Genomic DNA, 20136 nt, shown 5'->3' on the forward strand with positions numbered 1-20136 from the left:
CACTCATTTCCACCAGATGTTCCATGCTGCATATTCAGGAGAAAGAAGGCATATGTAGTGAGTCTTGCAGAACATTTAAAATTGTTTAAACTTTGTGATTTTTGCACTATAGATATGCCTTGTAGTTTATAATAGCTTGTAATTTGTAAGTATTTTACTACAAACTGATCATAGTTATCTTTTTCTGTGGAGATATATAAAATTTTATTTTCTTCTCTGAATTTATTGATTTATAATATTATAAATCTCCAGGGTTGGGAAGATGGCTCAAGTGGTAGAAAGTACATGCCTAGCATGAGTGAGACACTGACTTTAATCCCTTAGCTTCTTAGCACCAAGGAGTCCTGGGCTTCCAGGCTACACCAGGAGAGAATTCCTATTGAGAAACATTTCAGGGGGTTGGGACGTAAATAAAAGGGCTGAGTGCATTCCAGAGGTTCAGGTTTCCGAGTACCCTGGAGAACAATCCCTGAGCACAGGGTCCAGAGGAACCCCTCAGCACTGCTGGATGTGGCCAAACAAGAAACCTCAACATTTTCAGAAATACCATTTTACTACCCTTTAGTGTGTCTTTTTTGTTTGATTGATTGGTTATGTGTAATTGGGCCACACTCAGTATAGCTCAGGGCTTACTCCGGGCTCTAAACTCAGGAATCACTCCTGGCAGTGCTCAGGGGACTTTTTGAGATGCCAGGCATTGAACCTGATCAGCTGTATGCAAGGCAAGTGCCTTCCCCACTGTATTATCGCTCCAGCCTGACTCCTCTCTAGTGTATAAGCCTCAGTGTACCTTCCACCAGAGTCCCTGTGTCATTATTGCCCTCTCTGTTCTTTCCATGCCTTCCCTTGGCCTCTCTGGGAACCATTGTATTTTTTAGTGTTGGTAGATAATCTTGCTACTAACCTAACCGTACTGTTTTACTTTGGTGCTTCTCATTATTGCTCTTGTAAAGTAAATCTAGCTCTCTGACAACTTGGGGGGATGACACCCTGCTATGATTAGGATTACTTCTGATTCTGCACTTAGGAATCATTCCTGGCAGCCTTGGGGGACCAAATGGGATACAGGGATCAAACTGGAGTCAATAACATGCTGCAAGGCGAGCTGTCTACTCACTGTACTGTTGCTCCGGCTCCCTGCCAAATTTTAATACAAACTAATGATTTAGAAACTCCACTCTGAAAGATGGAATTGGGTTTTGCTTTTGCAATACAGTATTTGATATCTTTGTGGGGCAGGTCTCATCTCTTTGTAATCTCCAAAGTTCTATCAACCTTCAGACTTAATGATCACTCCTTTCTTGAAGATTTAATCCTGTGAAACTTCAAATATTTTATTATACCTGAAATGTAATCCCTTAATTTATACTTAATAATGATTTCGGGAGGGGGGCTGGAGTGATAGGACAGTGGATAGGACCTTGCACGTGGCCGACCAGGGTTCGATTCCCAGCATCCCATATGGTCCCCTGAGCACCACCAGGAGTAATTCCTGAGTGCAGAGCCAGGAGTAACCCCTGAGCATCACTGGGTGTGACCCAAAAAGCTAAATAAATAAATAAATAATGATTTCTGTATCACACAGGATGTTGGAAACAATGCAGACATAATCTATTGGGTGGGTATCAAGGCAAATATAATTTTTAAAAATATTCGATTTTATTCTGGAAGGGACTCTTAGATTCCCCACCACTCCAGTGAAAATTCTACAGGAGCCAGGTAGGTAAGGTTGTCATGACTTAATGAAGAGTTAACATTTCAATTCAATTTCGTACTAACAACAAAATTCCATTAAAAAGAAATAGAACCGGGGCTGGATTGATAGGACAGTGGGTAGGGTGTTTGCCTTGCACGCGGCCAACCCGGGTTTGATCCCCAGCATCCCATATGTTCCCCTGAGCACTGCCAGGAGTAATTCTTGAGTGCAGAGCCAGGAGTAACCCTTGTGCATCGCCAGGTGTGACCCAAAAAGAAAAAAAAGAAAGAAAGAAAGAAAGAAAGAAAGAAAGAAAGAAAGAAAGAAAGAAAGAAAGAAAGAAAGAAAGAAAGAAAGAAAGAAAGGAGGGAGGGAGGGAGGGAGGGAGGGAGGGAGGGAGGGAGGGAGGGAGGGAAGGAAGGAAGGAAGGAAGGAAGGAAGGAAGGAAGGAAGGAAGGAAGGAAGGAAGGAAGGAAGAAAGAGAGAGAGAAAGAAAAAGAAAAAGAACCAGCATTATGAGAACTTAGTCAAACCTATCAGGTTTGTTCCTTGGTCTAAAGGCTTCCATTTTGTTCCCCAAAAAAGAATATTCTATTGTACCCACAATTTTTTTTTTATTTTCTTCCTTCTTCCTGGCTTTGGGGTCATGCCAGCATTGCTTGGCCACTTGTTCCCAGCTATGTGCTTAGGTAGGGGTGAACCCAGCTACCCGCGGGCCATGCAGAAAATCCAGCTTACTGAGCTATCTCCCTGGTGGCTCACATGAGTGTTTTTTGGTTTGTTTATTTTTTAGGCAGAAATAGTTACTTAACATACTGTCTTTTAAACATTTTTGCCAGTACAACATAGTAATAATACCATTTTTAATCAGTAGGCACTAAACTTCCTGGTCAAAATAACCTATGTTTTAAATATAATGTATACTGTGTTTTTTTTAGAAATTATTGGTAACACTTATTCATTCCAAACCCATGATGAAATAATAGTAACAATACAACAGCATCGCAAAAGGAAGGTACTGTGATTCTCTTCCTCCACCGCCAAATCCCTTCAGTCCTCATGGTGATCTGTTTATCAGCCAGCTATGACCCCATATCTTCATGGATTATATTATGGCAGTCTCTTCATATATTTTAGCCAGTCCCCCTAAATTCTGTAGCCAAGTTTGCACTATTAGAATAGACCATACTCTGTTTCTATAGTTAATATCCTGTGTGTTGAAGGCTAGGAAAATACTAGTTTTGCAATTAAAGTTGTCTCTAATATGGGGCTGGAGAGATAGCATAGTGGGTAGGGCATTTGCCTTGCACTCGGCTGACCCGGGTTCAATTCCCAGCATCCCATATGGTCCCCTGAGCACGGCCGGGGGTAATTCCTGAGTGCAGAGCCAGGAGTAACCCCTGTGCATCTCCAGGTATGACCCAAAAAGCAAATAATAATAATAATAATAGTAAAATTTAAAAAATAAAGTTATCTCTAATAGACCAAAGCCATCCTTTTCTACATTAAAAATGCATGATAGCAAAAAAAGTCTACATTAGTATTTGTATTTATTTAAATATGAACATTGAAACATTTATCTGAGTAGTAATTCAGTGCTCTCGGGGGCTGGAGAGATAGTACAGTGGGTAGGGCTCTTGCCTTGCACAAGGCTGATCAGGTTCAATTGACAATATCCCATATGGTCTCCCAAGTCCATCAAGAGTAATTCCTGAGTGCAGAGCCAGGAATTACCCCTGAGCACCACCGGGTGTGGCTCATCCCGCCTCCCAAGATAGCCAGAGCTCCTGTATTTAAAAAACGGTGTCCTAAATTATATGAGGTCAGAGCGAGGGATCCCCAAGTCCCTCAACCAACTGTAATTAAATAAGTCCATTTTATTTGCCTTTCAGCTTGAAGTCTGTGGCTGATTTTTTTTTCTAACACATGATCTCTACGTGGAAACACTGAAAATGAGTTCAAGTCAAACTTCAATCTTATTAGAAAGGTATATTTTTTGGTCCCAAGGCAAAAATCTTCAAAATCATTGAATTCCTGTATATTTTCCTTGCTTTCAGATTTCATAACATAAAATCAATAATTTCATAAATCACAATGGTGATTGCTCTGCTTGTTCCATTTTCCAACTTGACTATATTTTTACTGAGCAAATATTTATATATCCAAGATATGTAAGGTAAAGGTGTAGGTTAGGTAATTGAGCCATGCGCTCTCTGCACTTCAGTGGTTTTGTTTTTTTTAATTTAAAATTAAAACATTCTTCAAGGTAAGATACTCTTTTTTTTAAGACAACTTTTTGGGGGGCTTGGTGTGGGCCACACCTGATGGTGCTTAGGGATTACTCCTGGCTCTATGCTCAAGAATCACTTTTGAGGGGCTGGAGCAATAGCACAGCGGGTAGGGCATTTGCCTTGCACGCGGCCGACCCGGGTTCGGTTCCCAGCATCCCATATGGTCCCCCGAGCACCGCCAGGAGTAATTCCTGAGTGCATGAACCAGGAGTAACCCCTGTGCGTTGCCGGGTGTGACCCAAAAAGCAAAAAAAAAAAAATCATTTTTGAATTTTTTTGTGTCACACCCAGTGATGCACAGGGGTTACTCCTGGCTCATGCACTCAGGAATTACTCCTGGCGATGCTCGGGAGACCATATGAGATGCTGGGAATCGAACCCGGGTTGGCCACGTGCAAGGCCACTGTGCTATTGCTCCAGCCCCCTCAAGAATCACTATTGGTGAGGCTTAGGCAACCATAGCGGGTGGCAAGATAAAACCTCGGTCATCTGTGTGCAAAGCAAGTGTCTTACCTGCTGCACTATCTCTCTGGCCCTCCAGTTTGTTTGTCTTTTTGGTTTTCTTAATTTGAAGCACCATGATTTTTTAATTAAAAAAAGCCACTTCTTTTTATATCTTGATGTTTCTCTCTCTCTTTTTTTTTTTTTTTTGCTTTTTGGGTCACACCCAGCAATGCTCAGGGGTCACTCCTGGCTCTGCACTCAGGTACTACCCCTGGATGTGCTCAGGGAACCATATGGGATGCTGGGAATCGAACCCAGGTCGGACAAGTGCAAGGCAAACGCCCTACCCACTGTGCTGTCACGCCAGCCCTAGATGTCTCTTTTAATTCAAAAGCCAATTGGTGTGTTATCACAGTAATTGCCAACCACCATTATCTAATTGTCTTTTAATTTCTGCTTGAATTTGCAAGTGTTAAATCAAACATCAATGTGGCATTTGAGTAATACCTAACTAGGTGAGCCATATTCTCCAATTTTTTTTGGAGACTCTATTCATTATTTAGCAACTAAACTCTGAGTTGAAGTTTTGAGATAGAATTTTCAGAATTTAATACTACAAATATATAGTCTCGTCTTTGACAGGAGGTCCACTCAGGCCACTCTTAGTGATTCTTTTCTCTTTTTTCTTGCTTTTTTTCTGAAGGGAGGGCTTTGGGGGCCACACCAGCTGTGCTCAGGGCTTACTCCTAGATCTGCATTCAGGGAGCACTCCTGGCAGGCTCATGGGACCATCTGGGGTGCCAGGAATTGAACCAAGGTTGGCTGTGTGCAAGGCAAATGACCTACCTGCTGTACTGTCACTCTGGCCTCCATCCAGATGATTATTTTTTGCTTTTTAGGTCACACCCAGCGATGCTCAGGGGTTACTCCTGGTTCTGCACTAGGAATCACTCCTGGCAGTGCTTGGGGGCCATATGGGATGCCGGGGATTGAACCCAGGTCGGCTGCGTGCAAGGCAAATGCCCTACCCGCTGTACTATCGCTCCGGCCCCCAGGTGATTCTCAAGAATCACCAAGACTATACCGGGCAGGGCTCAGGGCCGAGGAGCATGTGGTGTCTGGGATTCAACCAGGGCTTGCACCTGCAGGGTACACGCTTTACCACTTGAACCACATCCCTGGCGCCCTGGCGCCTTTAGCCTAAGGTACAGGCCCTAGCAACAATTTCTATCAGTCAAATGATACTCGTTCCTATCTTTGATCCTTAATACCTACATAATTCTAAAAAGGTCCTTTCTGACTGAGACCTGACTGGTTTAAGTTTCACACGACTGCATAGGACTTTGTTCGAGTGAATAATTCACTTCTGGAACAGCTCCAGGTGAAGGAGCTGTTCCACCTGCCTGACTCGGAGCAAAGCATCCAGAGCTACTGGTTGTTAATTCCTTTAAACCACTGGCAAGCCCCCCGCCCCCACACAGCCCAGCCCCTCGCAGTGTGACAGAGCCCCAGCATCAGCTGCATGCCTGTAAAGGAAATTGAGTTTCTGGGGGCTGCCTGCTTCTTTTTTTTTTCTTTTTGGGTCACACCTGGTGATGCACAGGGGTTACTCCTGGCTCTGCACTCAGGAATTACTCCTGACAGTGCTCAGGGGACCATATGGGATGCTAGGAATTGAGCCCAGTTTGGCCGAGTGCAAGGCAAATGCCCTACCTGCTGTGCTATTGCTTTAGCCCCTATTTCACGTTTTTGATCCATTTATAGGTTACTTGATATGTGGGTTGTTTCCATCACTTAGTTACTACAAATAATATGAATGAACACATATCTCTTTAGAACCCTGCTTTCAATTCTTCTTGACATATACCCAAAAGTGTTATTACTGGATCACGTGATAATTGTATTTTTAATTTCTTGAGAATTTACCTTACAGTTTTCCAAAGTGGCTGTGCCAATTTACATTCCCACTGACAGCACAAAAGTGTTTCAGTTTCTCCATATCCACCACCAACACGGCTTAATGAGTATGAGACTGTGGTTTTGCTTTGTGCCTCCTCAGTGTTTAGTGATGTTGGGCATCTTTTTATATAGTTACTGGTCATTTGCAGTATCTGTCCAAGTCATTTGTTCATTTTAGAATTTGATGATTTTATTTTTTATTGTTGAGTATCTACATGTATTTTTTTAAGGAAATAGATTTTACTTGGAGGGTTTTTTTGAAGGGAAGGAGCAAGAAAAAAGTGGGAGAGAGAGAGTAACATGCTCGAGAGAGAACGTGGGCTTTTCCAAGAGTGGAGAGAGCCCCTACACATGTCCCAGCATTAGACAGGAAAGCATGAAAGTCCCCATCTCAAGAGGGGCGATGCAGGTGACACATGTTCTCGGCCATGTGGGCGCCAGCAGCATACGGGCTCAGGCAGCATATGCGCCTCTACATGTATTTTTAAATGTTTGTTTGTTTTGTTTTGGGGGACCGCACCCTCTGTGCTATCTCTTCAGTCTCCTAACCTCTGATTTTATTCCATTCTGTAAGTAACCTTTTCAATATGATTATATCCTTCAATACACAGAAGTTCTTTATTTGTTGTGGTCCGATTTATTTTTGTTTTGTTGTCATTTTAGAAAAACATTGCCATACAAAATAATGAAGCTTTCCTGCTAAGTTTTCTTCTAATGGTTTTACAGTTGAAGCATTTTCATTTATTTTCAGTTAATTTTTGTACATGATGTAGGGTAAGGTATCTACTTCATACCTTCGCATGTAAAAATAAAGACTGGCATGCTTGTCAAAAATCAGTTGACTTTGGACCGGAGAAATAGTATAGTGGATAAGGTGTTTTCCTTGCATGCAGCCTATCTGGGTTCCATCCCAGCACCCCATATGGTCCCCCACGCCATGCATGAGTGATCTTTGAGTGCAAAGCCAGGAGTAGGCCCTGAGTATTGCAGAGTGTGGCCAAAATAAAAACAACAAAATCACTTGACCATGTATGAAAGTTCTGGTTTGTGGGCTGTCTGTTCTATTCTGTTGGTTTCTGTGTCTGTCTTTCAGTTAGTACCACACTGTTTTAATTAGTATAACCTGTAATAAGATTTTCAATCAGGAATCTTAAGCCCTCTAACTTTGTTCTTTTTGCTTTGTCTGTTCAGGTTCTTTTAAGAATTCATTTGAAATTTAGAATGGATTTTTCTGGAGGAAAAAGTCCTTGGAATTTTGATAGAAATAGTGATAAATACATGGATCACTTTGACTAACTTTGAAATCTTCATGATGCTGTCTTTTACTCTGTAAACAAGAATTTGTTCGCATCTTCTTTCATTCCTTTCAGCAGTGTTTTATCATTTAACAGCACAAGTCTTTACTTTTCTAGGTTAAATTTATTCCAAGGTTGTTTTTATTCTTTTTTTATGAAATCATAAGTGCAGTGCTCCCCCTCGCTATCATTTTCAGGTTGTCCACTGTTAGTGTATGAGAATACAACTGTTTTTCTGTTGTTTATGTATTTTGACATTTTGCTTAATTTGTTTATTCTGTGGTGTGTGTGTGTGTGTGTGTGTGTGTAAGCAATTAAAGTCATTATTGAGGCTCATAGATCTGACCAGGAGATTTGCTTTCATAGTCACCCAGAGGACTCTATGCTGCCATCATCACCAAGAGCATCAGCGGGAGAGATACTTTACTCCAAATGCTGCCACCTGCAGGCCCACCTTTGTTGATATCTGGACTGAAAGGTGGACTGGTATTTTCAGCAAGTATTGGTGGCTGCTGAGGCCTGGTCCCTAAATGGTCCCTACAACTGTGACATCCTGGCAGGAGTGAGACTTAGACTCCAAATCTCAGGCACCTCAGATATTCCTTGGGTCTGTCTGAGGTGGAGTCTCCTTTCTCCCCCCACTTTCTGCCCCTTTGTTGTTCCGAGTAGCACGTTTGGATACTGTATTTGGACACTCAGTGTGTGCTCACCTGGGGTGGCCCTTTTAAATTGTGTTGCTCTCACACTTGGTTGTGGCACAGTGAGGAGTACACACTTATTGTGGTGCTGGAGATTACAAAGAGCAATGCTGCTGGATTGTACTGGGTATGTGGGCATGGCTGGGGATGGAGCCAGTGGGTGCTTGCTATAGTCGCTCCAGAGTCCCAGAGCCTTCTTTCTTGGACAGCGTTTTGGTGCCCTTTCCTGAGGCAAATGGAGTGGTCTAAGTCTGACTCTGGGTCTCACTTGCTACCTTAGAACCCCTGATCTGTATAGCCAGCAGCAAAATCAACACCAGGGAATTGGGAATCTGGGGCTCTAGCCACGTGGTTTGGATTCAAAATAGATTTGATTAAAAAAAAAAACAAGAGTACATTCATCAACAGGAAAATGCAGTTATACCATTAAGTGATTTATCTTTTTGACCATCTCTTAACACTGAAGCTACGTTCTAATTCCTTCTACACTTGCGAGGTTAGCTTCTCTGTCTGCTAGTCCCATCTTTCTAGGGGATGCACTCGTGACCCATGAAATACCTTTATTCAGACAATTATGACTTATCAAAATCTCCTTTTTACCAAATGGTCGAGTTTACCAAAAGGAAGTTTAATTACTCCAAACAAAATTATTAAATTATATGAACTAAATCCCATCATCAGGGGCCTGAAGAGTTAGTGTAGTGGGGAGGGCACTTGTCTTGCATGTGACTGACTCAAGGTTCGATTTCCAGCACCCCATATGGTCCCCAGAGATCTACACAGAGCCAGGAGTAAGGTTTGAACATTGCTGGGTGTGACCTAAAAGCCAAAATTCAAAGTAAACCGAACAAAAACCATCCCATCACTGTCTCTACCTAGGGCATTATTCGGTGCTCAAATATTAAAGATTATGGATTAGGGGCCTCCTCTCTCAGGGATCTAGCCTACTCTTCTCCTTGTCCAGATCTTTTTTTTTTTATCTCATTGTCAGGTCTTTTAAGAATCATCATGGGATGATTCCAAGGCTCGTGGTCATTGTGCCTCAGATCCACCTCCTGCTGGGCAGCATCAAGATCCCTGTAAGATGGCAAAGAAGAGAGTAGGATACAAAAGGTGCCATGACATGGGCAGAGAGCTTGCCCTGGAGCCCAGCCTCATTTCAGCTTCAAACTCGGGGAGCCCCATAATCCAGATCCACTGAGTAGCCCTCCACTTCAAGTGTCACCCTCTCATGAAAAGTAAAGTTTTGGGGGCTGGAGCGATAGCACAGTGGGGAGGGCGTTTGCCTTGCACCGGCCGACCCAAGTTCAATTCCCAGCATCCCATATAGTCCCCCGAGCACCACCAAGAGTAATTCCTGAGTGCAGAGCCAGGAATAACCCCTGTGCATAGCTGGGTGTGACCCAAAAACCAGAACTTTTATCACTTGTCATCCCGTTGATCTTCGATTTGCTCAAGGGGGCGCCAGTAAGTCTCCATTTGTCCCTGTCTCGTGCTAATGTAGCCCAATGATATCTGCTCGCTTCAGGAACAGGAAGAGCCTCAAATCATTCTCAAAACCAAAACAAAACAAAAAAAGAAAAAAAAAGAAAGTTTTTTTGTTTTTTTGGTCACACCCAGCAATGCACAGGGGTTACTCTTGGCTCATGCACTCAGGAATCACTCTTGGTGGTGCTCGGAGGACCATATAGGATGCTGGGAATCAAACCCAGGTTGGCCGCGTGCAAGGCAAACGCCCTACCTGCTGTAATATTGCTCCAGCCCTGAAAAGAAAGTTTTTTATTTGGGAGGTTCTCATGGGGGGGGGGGAATAAAATGGATAATAGAATTTTATGGTCTGTGACATGAGCCTAACTACCACTGGGGCCAAAAAGATAGTACTGTGGGTAGAGCACTTGCCTTGCATGTAGTCAGCTGTGCTCAATTCCAAACATCCCATATGGCCTACTGTGCCTGTCAGGGAATAATTCCTGCGTGCTGAGTCAGAAACAAACCCTGAGCACTGCTGGGTGTGACCCAAAAAAGATTCTAAATTGACCATCATCAAAACAAGAAAATAGCAACAAGGCGGCCAGAGAGATAGTACGCTGGGAAGGATACTTGCCTTATATGCGACTGACCTAGGTTCAATCCCCAGCATCCCATATAGTCCCTTGAGCCCACTAAGAGTGATCCCTGAGCACTGCCCCATGTGGCCCTCTGAAAAAAAGAGCAAGGATAGGAATAACAGAGGAGGTGTCAGACCACTGTCCACATAAACTCTTCCGTGTCTTGAGAACTCGGCTCAGCCTATGACATCTCTCTTCCTGCCCCAGAAGAAGTGGCTGCTCCAGGCTGGGGAACAGCTTACTTAGGTTCCGGTCCCTTCTTGTAGATCCCCCTCAACCACACAGTGCACTATAAATTAGGGTGTTTTGAAGCTCCCTTTCTCCTTGGGTTTCTGGAGGCCCTTTTACCTTCTCCAATCCTCCTGGGTCTCTTGCAGAAACATTGGGTATATTAACATTCCAACTCAGAATAATGCTACATTCTTCTGGGATTTGAGTTCCTGTCTTCCAGTGACAAAGGAGAGCGAACCTTGGGAGATTCGTGTCTCTAGTTCTGGGGAAAGATATTTCATACCCCTAATGTATGCCATGTGGGACACACTGGGATGCACAAAATCTTTGACTTTCTGGTGGTTTTGGAAAGACTTTTCTTGGGGACCCTTTTAAGAGGGACTAAGACAAAGCAAAAGGAACTCCAGACCATCTCACCCCACGATCTGGATTCCCCTAAGAGCACTTCTAATTTTCTTGCATATTCTGAGCTTTATCCTAATACTGGGGGCTGGGGCTTTTAAGTGTTGCTCAGAGAACTGAAGGTCACTGATGCCAAGTCTTGGCCAACAGGACTAGACAACTGTATTCCAGGACCCAAAGATATGGTGCTGATTGGACTCTCTGGTGCTTGGGGGCCACCAGCACTGATGGAGTTGGGAACATATGGTGCTGGGGATTGAGTTCAGGTTGTTGCATGCATCTTCACCCCATACTATCTCCCTGGTCCTCGTCATAATACTTTTGTTAGAACAATGGATTCCACAACATTTTTTTTGTTTTTTGGGTTTTTTTTTCTGTCTGGGTCACAGCCGGCGATGCATAGGGGTTACTCCTGGCTTTGGCACTCAGGAATTACTCCTGGCAGTGCTCAGGGAACCATGTAGGATGCTGGGAATCGAACCCGGGTCAGCCGCATGCAAGGCAAATGCCCTGCCCGCTGTACTATCGCTCCAGCCTCCCAAAACATTTTTTAAAAGTTAGAAAACCAGAGATCTGTTCCAAGGGTACAACTTAGTGGCTAACACTCTCCTAAATAAAGCACACCCAGTTGATTGTATCCTCATCACAGAAGGCTCTTACCTCCTCCAAAATTCTGGTTGCAAGTTCATGTCCATCTCTTACCCCTCAGGATTGCTGGATACTACTGCTTTGAACAATTTCCTCTACCTATTCCAGATAAATGTCAGTGCCCACTCTCCACAGACATCACATTGACAGATATCTTCAGGGTAGTAGGAAGAATAATGGAAGTTGAATCCCACACCATCCAAGAAAATCACAGTTTTAGTGGAGATTCTTTCCTCTGATAACTTGAGTCTGTCTGTTCTTCATTTTCACTGTTACCCTGACTTCAGTCTGTGATTCCCCACCAGCCTCATCTCCCTCTTACCCAGGATCCACGACCTCCCATCTGCCTAGCCAAGTTTCTTGAGGGGTAATGGACTCTGGGATCTTGTGGGTACCTGAAACCAGGTACACACTCATACCTCTTCAGCTTGTGTTAACCCATTCAAAATTCAGACACTTAGCTTGGTGCAGAAGGGCGAGGGGTGCAAAGTGGGCGCCTTTTCCCCTAAATTTTATTTTTATAGTTGTCCACAGTAATTTATTGCATTCAATATTTCAACGCTAATCCCATCCCCATTACACCTTCCTACCACCATTATTTTGAATTTTCCCACCACCCAAACCTGCCCCAAAGGCAGATGCTAAATAATTCATTTTGTGTTGCTTGTTGTGAATAATCCACTAAAAATGATCAAAAAAAGTTTTCTTAGAGGAAAATGTGTGAAAATTGTTGTATCTCCCCTTGGCGCCATTAAGCCCCTGTATAAGAGACCACTAACCAGTAATATGTTGTTACAGGTTGAGCCTTGTGTGCATATATATACATATATATTTCATATATATGTATTTCATAGATACATATGAAATCTAAAGATCTGTTGCTTTCTACTTTGCACCCCCTCAAATGTGGTGTGCTAGTGTTGGTATATCAATGGCAAAAAGTATGAGATGTCGTGGCCTTGCACTCCAGGAATTCTAAAATTTTAAATAGGGTGCTAGAGCTGGAGTTAAATTTTTAACTGGAGGGTGATTTGGGGTTCTCTGCAGCATGTTGCCCTCTTCTGAAATTTATTTGTGAGTCTCTCTTCTGAGATTTATTTGTGAGTCTCTGGATGATGCCATTAAATGAGCTTGTTTGTTGCCCAGAGGCAGTTCACAGGTGTGACTGCCAGGCAGCAAGGAGCAGCAAGATAGGGGGAGGTGGCTCATTCCCAAGTCCGTGAGATCCTGGAGGCTTCAGTCACAAAACCCGTGTACCTTTCGGCAGATCCATTCTCATGCCTGAGGAACTTGTCCCTAGCCCGTGAAGATCGTGACTATGGTGGCAGTCTTTGGTTCCTTTGGGCCAGCGGAGGAACTCACCCACCCCCTCCTAGGTTCCCAGATGAAGTCCACCTGGCGTGGATGAGGCAGCACCTCTCAGAGTGGGAGCCGGTCTCTGCAGGTCCTCCTATCTCAACTGGACTTGCATCCAGCCAAGTCCTGGGTTCTAGTCCCAGCACTTCGGAATTCTCCAGGGTCACAGGCTTCACCAGAAGGCCCCTTTCCTGGGAGAGGCAATCTGCCGTTCTGGGCATTTTCCCAGTGCAAGTGGGGCTTGAGTTCCTTGGCTGACCCTTGGAGAACCCCTCGTGTTGCCCAGAACACTGCCTGAGACCCGCGAGCCAGCTCTGGCCAAGGGCTTCTCCGGCTCCTCCTGCTGGCCCGGGAGCCCCAGGTCACTCGTGGCTTCGTCCCCAGAGGACCGGAAGCTGTTCGTGGGGATGCTGGGCAAGCAGCAGGGCGAGGACGACGTCCGGCGCCTCTTCCAGCCCTTCGGCCACATCGAGGAGTGCACGGTCCTGCGCAGCCCCGACGGCACCAGCAAAGGTGACTTGGGCGGCCCCGGGGAGTCCCAGAGACCCCGGCGCACTGCGGCCGCGCGCCCGGAGTGGCCCTGGGCCCGTGACGGATGCAGCCGCCCTCTGCCCCGCTTGCAGGCTGCGCCTTCGTTAAGTTCGGGAGCCAGGGGGAAGCCCAGGCGGCCATCCAGGGCCTGCACGGCAGCCGGACCATGGCGGTGAGGCCGGGCGCGCGGGACCCGTGGGGGAGGCCGGCGGGATGGGGACGGTCCCCCTCTGCCTGCCGCGGGGACGGGGCGACGGACCGGCGCTGGGTCACCGTCCCCCGCCCCCTACCCCGCCCCGCCTGCCCAGGGCGCCTCGTCCAGCCTGGTGGTCAAGCTGGCCGACACGGACCGCGAGCGCGCGCTGCGGCGGATGCAGCAGATGGCCGGGCAGCTGGGCGCCTTCCACCCCGCGCCGCTGCCACTCGGGGCCTGCGGGGCCTACACCACGGCGGTAGGTGGCGGGCGGGGACGGGCGGGCGGCCGCGCCCCGCGCCCCCTCACCCGCCCCTGTTCCTCCCGCAGATCCTGCAGCACCAGGCGGCCCTGCTGGCGGCGGCGCAGGGCCCCGGCCTCGGGCCCGTGGCCGCGGTGGCGGCGCAGATGCAGCACGTGGCGGCCTTCAGCCTGGTGGCCGCGCCGCTGCTGCCCCCCGCAGGTAGGGCGAGCCGGGCAGGGGGGTACTGCGCTGCGCCCGCCAGCAGGGCCTGGCGCCTCACATCTCCCGCCCCCTTCCCCACAAGCAGCCAATTCCCCGGGAGGCGGCCCCGGCGCGCTCCCCGGCCTGCCGGCGCCCCTGGGGGTCAACGGATTCGGGCCCCTGACCCCGCAGACCAACGGGCAGCCAGCCACGGACACGCTCTACAACAACGGGCTCTCCCCCTACACAGGTGGGCGCTCCCGCCCGGCCCACCGCGATGGAGTCGGGAGGGGGAGGTAGGGCCCAGCACCCCGGGAAGGGGTTCCTCCCCGCCCACAGCGCCGGCTCGGACCGCCCCTGCCCTGCGCAGGCTCCCCTGCGCCTGCCCCTGCGCCCCTCGAGCCGGCCCCGCTGCCTCCTCCCCAGCCCTGCGCCTGGCTGTGGCCGTACCCTACGCAGGGATGCAGCACTCGGCAGGCGGCTCTCGCTGTCCTGGGGCTGGGGGTCGGGGTGCGGGTAGACGCTGATGAGGAGTTGACCCTCCCATGCCCCTACCCCTGGGCTCAGGCGACCTCTCCAGAGTTTACTATAGACCCAAGTGAAAGGGTACACGAGTCCTTACCCCCCCTCCCCGATAGGGCCCTGGTTTGGTGTCACTGCCCACTCCCCATTTCTGTCACCAGCAGCCTATCCGTCGGCCTATGGCCCCGTGAGCACAGCGTTTGCCCAGCAGCCTTCCGCCCTGCCGCAGCAGCAGAGAGAAGGTGAGGGGCTGGGAGCTGCAGAGGAAGGTCCGGAAGGGCTGTGCTCAGGACCCCTCCCCTAAATCAGCCCGCCCCTGTTCGCCCCTGTTCCTGCAGGCCCGGAAGGCTGTAACCTCTTCATCTATCACCTGCCTCAGGAGTTTGGTGATGCAGAACTCATACAAACATTCCTGCCCTTCGGAGCTGTTGTCTCTGCCAAGGTCTTTGTGGACCGGGCCACCAACCAGAGCAAGTGTTTCGGTGAGCTAAGCCCTAGTCCCCCAGGCCTCCCGGCCCTATGCGGTTCCCAGTAGACCCTGAGAGAGTCCCTCCACAGGGTGGGGGGTGGGGGGCAACACTAAGCTCAGAGAAGAACCACATCTGTTTCCCATTTCCTGGAGACGTGTCTGGAAGAAGATTGACTAGCTCAGACTGTAGGTGCAAGCTAGGGAAGGAGTCTGGCTCCCTGCAACTCCAGAGGTGGTCGGGAAAACCACAGTGGGAGCTGTGGCAGGAGAAAGCCACCCTCGTTCCAGAGAAACAGCCCAAGCAACCACACAGTGGCCTCTTGTGCTTCCAAGAATCACACCTTGAGGAAATTCAGGCTGTTATCCTATGTGAGTACAAGCACTAAGAGTCCTAGAGTGTGTGCATACTGGAACAGGAAGCAGGGAAGCAGGAAGCAGAGGGGATTGGTCAGAATTAGGAGGCCCAGCCAGGCAGAGCTGTCAGTTAACTGTTACCCTCTCGCCTTCAGGGTTTGTTAGCTTTGACAATCCAACCAGTGCCCAGACTGCTATTCAAGCCATGAATGGCTTTCAAATTGGCATGAAGAGGCTCAAGGTCCAGCTGAAGAGGCCCAAGGATGCCAACCGGCCTTACTGATCTTCTCTCACTAACCAGCCACAGAGGTGAGTCCTTGGCAGACCCAGGTAAATGGTGCCAGTGTAATAAGACAGTCTCAACTTAGATGTTCCTTTGGGGTATTGAGGGCACTCACTTGTTTTTGCTTTGTGGGGGGGGGTATCGCCCAGCAGAGATCAGGCTATACCCCTGGCTCTGTGCTCAGGGATCTCTCCTGGTGGGGATTGGGGTGCCAGGAATGGAACCCAGGTGTGAGGCAAATGCCCTACCCATTGTACTGTCCCTCGCATCCAGGAGGCACCCACTTCTGAAAAAGCCTGGGAAATAGACAAGAGCCAGCAGTGAAGAAAAATACGACAGTTGGAGACTGTATTTTCCCCTTAATCCAAGGACAGATAAATTTTATAATATTCCTGCCCATCACCAGCCGCATCTAACCAGCTATGCTCCAGATATAGCTCCAGGGGACCATGGGCTATAGGGAAAGCCCCATACATAGGGAGGCTGGTGGGATGGAGGGTTGGAGGCTAGTGGGATGGAGGAGACTGGGAAAAGTAGATTTGGGGTTGAAAATGAAGGGATTGAAAACATTGCATTTGGGCTCCACCTTGAAGATGGCAATGAACCATCTTCGTGCTTCACTGAGGAGCAAAGAACAAAGCAGAGGTTAGGCCTAGGATCATGGGTTTGAGAAGAGGAACAAATACACTTAGGATGCTGAAACTGTGGGCCCTCTCAGATGTCTGGCAGGGCCAGCCACCTGCAGCTTTGACATTTGCGATCTTAGAAGGTGCCATGACCATACCTCACTTGGGCTCCCCTGGGTGGCATCCAGACTGGGTGTTGGGCCGGGATCCCCTTGCCAACTGATCCAGTGAATCAGGCTGCAGCTTTGCCCCAGCTGTTGGGAAGAGAGCTCCGTCCACCCCACCTGGCACTGATACCTGGCCAAGCTGCTCTTCTTACCTTGCCCGCCCTGATCTCTTTTCTCCCCTGCCCTCCCCCTCATCAACGAACCCCTCCCAACAGGAACTGAAGAGTGAGAAGAAAGGAAAGGAAAAGCACAGAAACGCTTGAGCCGCCCTTCCTGAAGGAGCAGCCGCAGATGAAGGTGGATCGGACCCAGGCCTGGTGCCTGGGCTCAGGCCACTCTAACGATTGTTTCATCATACGGGTGGTTCTGTGCCTGGGACACACGTGCTCAGGCTGGCGAGGCAGCTGGGGCTGGCTGAGGGTTGATCGTCTAGGGAGCCAGCAGAGGGATTGGGGGTGCCAAGGGTTTGTCCGCAAGGGAAGCCCAGATTTACTTCTTTCAAACTCATATCATTCCTTAGAGTTTAGGGACCAAAGGACTATTGTGTGTGTTTTTTTTTAAGAATATATATATATCTATATAAATTAAAAAAAAGAAAAAAAGGAAAAAAAACACAAGAGAAACTAGATGGTATAGAGTCTCATAAAAGCTGCCTTTAACTATCCCTAGGAGACAGGGTGAAAGAGACCCTTGAAAGCCCAGCGAGGCAGAGGGAGGTGCAGAAAGGTTGTTCTGTGTCTCATCTCCTCCTCAATGATGCCCGCCCGAACCTCACCTTTCCAAAAGAAGGAAGGACTTGCAGTCTAGGCTCAGATGCTGGTCATGAGAATTATGGAAGCAGTGACCCCATAAACTCAGAGAGGATTCCCCCAGGAGAAGTTCTGGCCTGCCTGGGCCTTTGCCACCCCAAAAAACCCCAAACCAGCAGGGGTGAGCCCGCCTTTCCTCCCTGACTGCCTTTTCCCTGGGGTCACTGCTTCCCCAGGCAGGAAGAAGGAGGGGGGTGTTAGGCCATCCCACCCTTCTCTTTCCCATCCAGATAGACAGAGGCCCCGCCTTTGGCTCAGTTGAGACACCTCCTGTGTGCCCTCCCCTTAAGCCAGCCCCTGTGTCCCCTCGCTCCAGGCCACCTTCTGTCTCGAAGTGTAAGTTCGTCCACCTGTAGAGTCAGGGTGTAGGTGGAAATCTGTGAAGACAGACTCAGAAGGTTTGCTACTGTAAATACTGCCATTGAAAAAAGGGGGATCATTTCCACTATGTAGAAGCTTCAGAATTTAGAGGTCCCTCTCTACCCAAGACCTGGGAGGGAAGTAGATGTTTTGCCAAAATACTTCTTCATTCCTTTAAAAACAAAAGTCCATCTTTCCTATGCAAGAGTGTCTCACATGTGCTTATCCAAGGTGCTTCTAGATGGTGAGCAGTGTTCAGCTTAGAAGTAGTGTGTGCTCTGTCCGTCTGTTCGTGTCTGTCTGTTGTATACAGTGGGTGCCATATAATGCTGATCAGTGGTGGTGCTTTCTGCCTGCTTCTGTGAGATGGGCAAAAGATTCAGCTTAGATCACCATGACTCACCTTGCCTTGGTCAGCCTCTCCTGGGCCTGCAGGGCCTCGCACATATTTTCCCCAGGCAGATCATTTCCCTTCCACCCCACAGACATGGGCCTCAGTGGTGTGGGGGGTGATCATCTGATGCCCAGATGTTGGTGAGGCGAGAGGCCTCTGAATTGATAGCACATCAGATAGCAAAGGATGCGGGTGTGGGGGAAGAGGGTTCCTCCTTCCTAACAGTTTCTAAGAAAACTTGTTCCCACTTGTTCCTCTGTCTTTGACTCATTTTTGGAGGGAAGGGGAATAAAAAATATGGTGATAACATTACCATGTAAGGTGTACTGCGTGTCAACTAACAATTTCCCAGTGGAAAGAAGAGCAAGAACCAAGGCACCTGTGTACCTCCACTAGGCTGATGCAAAGACTGACCCTCAGTGAACACGGAGAAAAGCTGGACCACCTGCACATCCAAGCAGATATTCCCCTCAAGGCATAGCGGCCCTTAGAGCTGGGTGCTGAGCACTTTATTAGGAGCGAGGGCTTAGGTGTACTCCAAGGACTCAGTCTTGGGGGAAAGACCAATACTGTAGGCAATAGTCACTGCAGCCTGTAATAACAAGATGAGTACTTAACGCAGACTTGATTAGAAGAGATGTCAGAGAAAGGTTTCCAGAAGAAGGAGAAGGTTCTTTGAGAAAGAACTGGGACATTTGTACAGATCTGTTTAGACCAATGCTTTATTTTTATAAATTGTTTTCATTACAATAAATAATAACAATTACCATTTATTTATTGCCTATTACAAGGCAGAAGGGCTGGAGTGATAGCACAGCGGGTAGGGTGTTTGCCTTGCATGCAGCCGGCCCGGGTTCGATTCCTCCATCCCTCTCAGAGAGCCCGGCAAGCTGCCAAGAGTATCTTGCCTGTACAGAAGAGACTGGCAAGCTACCCATGGCATATTCAATATGCCAAAAACAGTAACAACAAGTCTCACAATGGAGACATTACTGGTGCCCACTCGAGCAAATCGATGAGCAATGAGATGACAGTGATACAGTGATACAGTGATAAGGCAAAAATTGGCACAAAGCAAGTCCTTCCCTCCCTCCCCCACTCTTTCTTTGCTCTGAAACTTAATTTCTTAGCAAAAAATTTGTTGAAATGCTTGAACCAAAATGGAATTTTAAATCTTTTGATTCATGCTTAGAAACTGGCAACTTGTGTAGCTCTAGTGCTCCCGGGGTTGGAGTGATTAAGGTCAGAGGTCTGCAAACATGGTCTGTGGACAAATCTGACCTGTACCTGTTCTCTATATGGCCTCCCAACTCAGGATGACTTTTAAATTTTCAAAAAGTAGAAAAAGATATAGATACAAAACAAGAATATGAGACAGACTATTTGTGGCTCACAAAGCCAAAAATGTTTATTTTTTCTTGATATGAAAAGTTTGCTGACCCCTATAAGATCATGAAGACTTGTATAATGTCTAATGAGTTTGAGCCACATGGCGTCTGTGCCTCTGTTTGTGTGTTCATATATTAGACTTGACCTTTTCAGTTAAAAGTATCAACAGATACAAGTGACCAAGACAGTAGAAAAGTCACTGGTTTAGACAACTGAAACATTCAGTGTATCTGCCTGCATTCTGGATGGAGGGGTTCAAATGATGCTGTGTCTGTTTCTTGGTTCTGCCGCCTATGTGTGACCCATTAGTTCTAATGCTGGAGGACATAGACCAGAATGAACATGTGTAGGCCAGAATGAACATGTGTAGAAAAATAGGCCACTGTAATCAGCAATTGTACCAGTACTGTGTGGAGGAGAGAGGTTGGTTCCCAAAGAGGGAGAGGTTTGTCCCCAAAGAAAGGAA

General features: G+C 47.6%; 1 protein-coding gene across 4 annotated transcripts in view; it reads left to right on the forward strand.

Annotated features, from left to right (window-relative positions):
• The window catches only part of CELF6 (CUGBP Elav-like family member 6), a 33777-nt gene extending 15184 nt beyond the window's left edge, over window positions 1-18593 (forward strand). For 2 of the 4 annotated variants that reach the window (XM_004611724.3, XM_055131089.1), the window contains 9 exons: window positions 13513-13641; window positions 13752-13831; window positions 13968-14111; window positions 14183-14315; window positions 14401-14547; window positions 14981-15061; window positions 15158-15301; window positions 15798-15951; window positions 16934-18593. In XM_004611724.3, coding sequence (XP_004611781.2) covers window positions 13513-13641; window positions 13752-13831; window positions 13968-14111; window positions 14183-14315; window positions 14401-14547; window positions 14981-15061; window positions 15158-15301; window positions 15798-15925 — 986 coding nt within the window. In that variant the 3' untranslated portion in view covers window positions 15926-15951; window positions 16934-18593. The remainder of the gene's footprint in view (window positions 1-13512; window positions 13642-13751; window positions 13832-13967; window positions 14112-14182; window positions 14316-14400; window positions 14548-14980; window positions 15062-15157; window positions 15302-15797; window positions 15952-16933) is intronic. The other 2 variants (XM_055131088.1, XM_055131087.1) reach the window with 2 other exon arrangements.
• The last annotated feature ends 1543 nt before the right edge of the window (window positions 18594-20136 follow it).

This window comes from Sorex araneus, chromosome 3 (assembly GCF_027595985.1).
Source record: "Sorex araneus isolate mSorAra2 chromosome 3, mSorAra2.pri, whole genome shotgun sequence".
Lineage (NCBI taxonomy): Eukaryota > Metazoa > Chordata > Mammalia > Eulipotyphla > Soricidae > Sorex > Sorex araneus.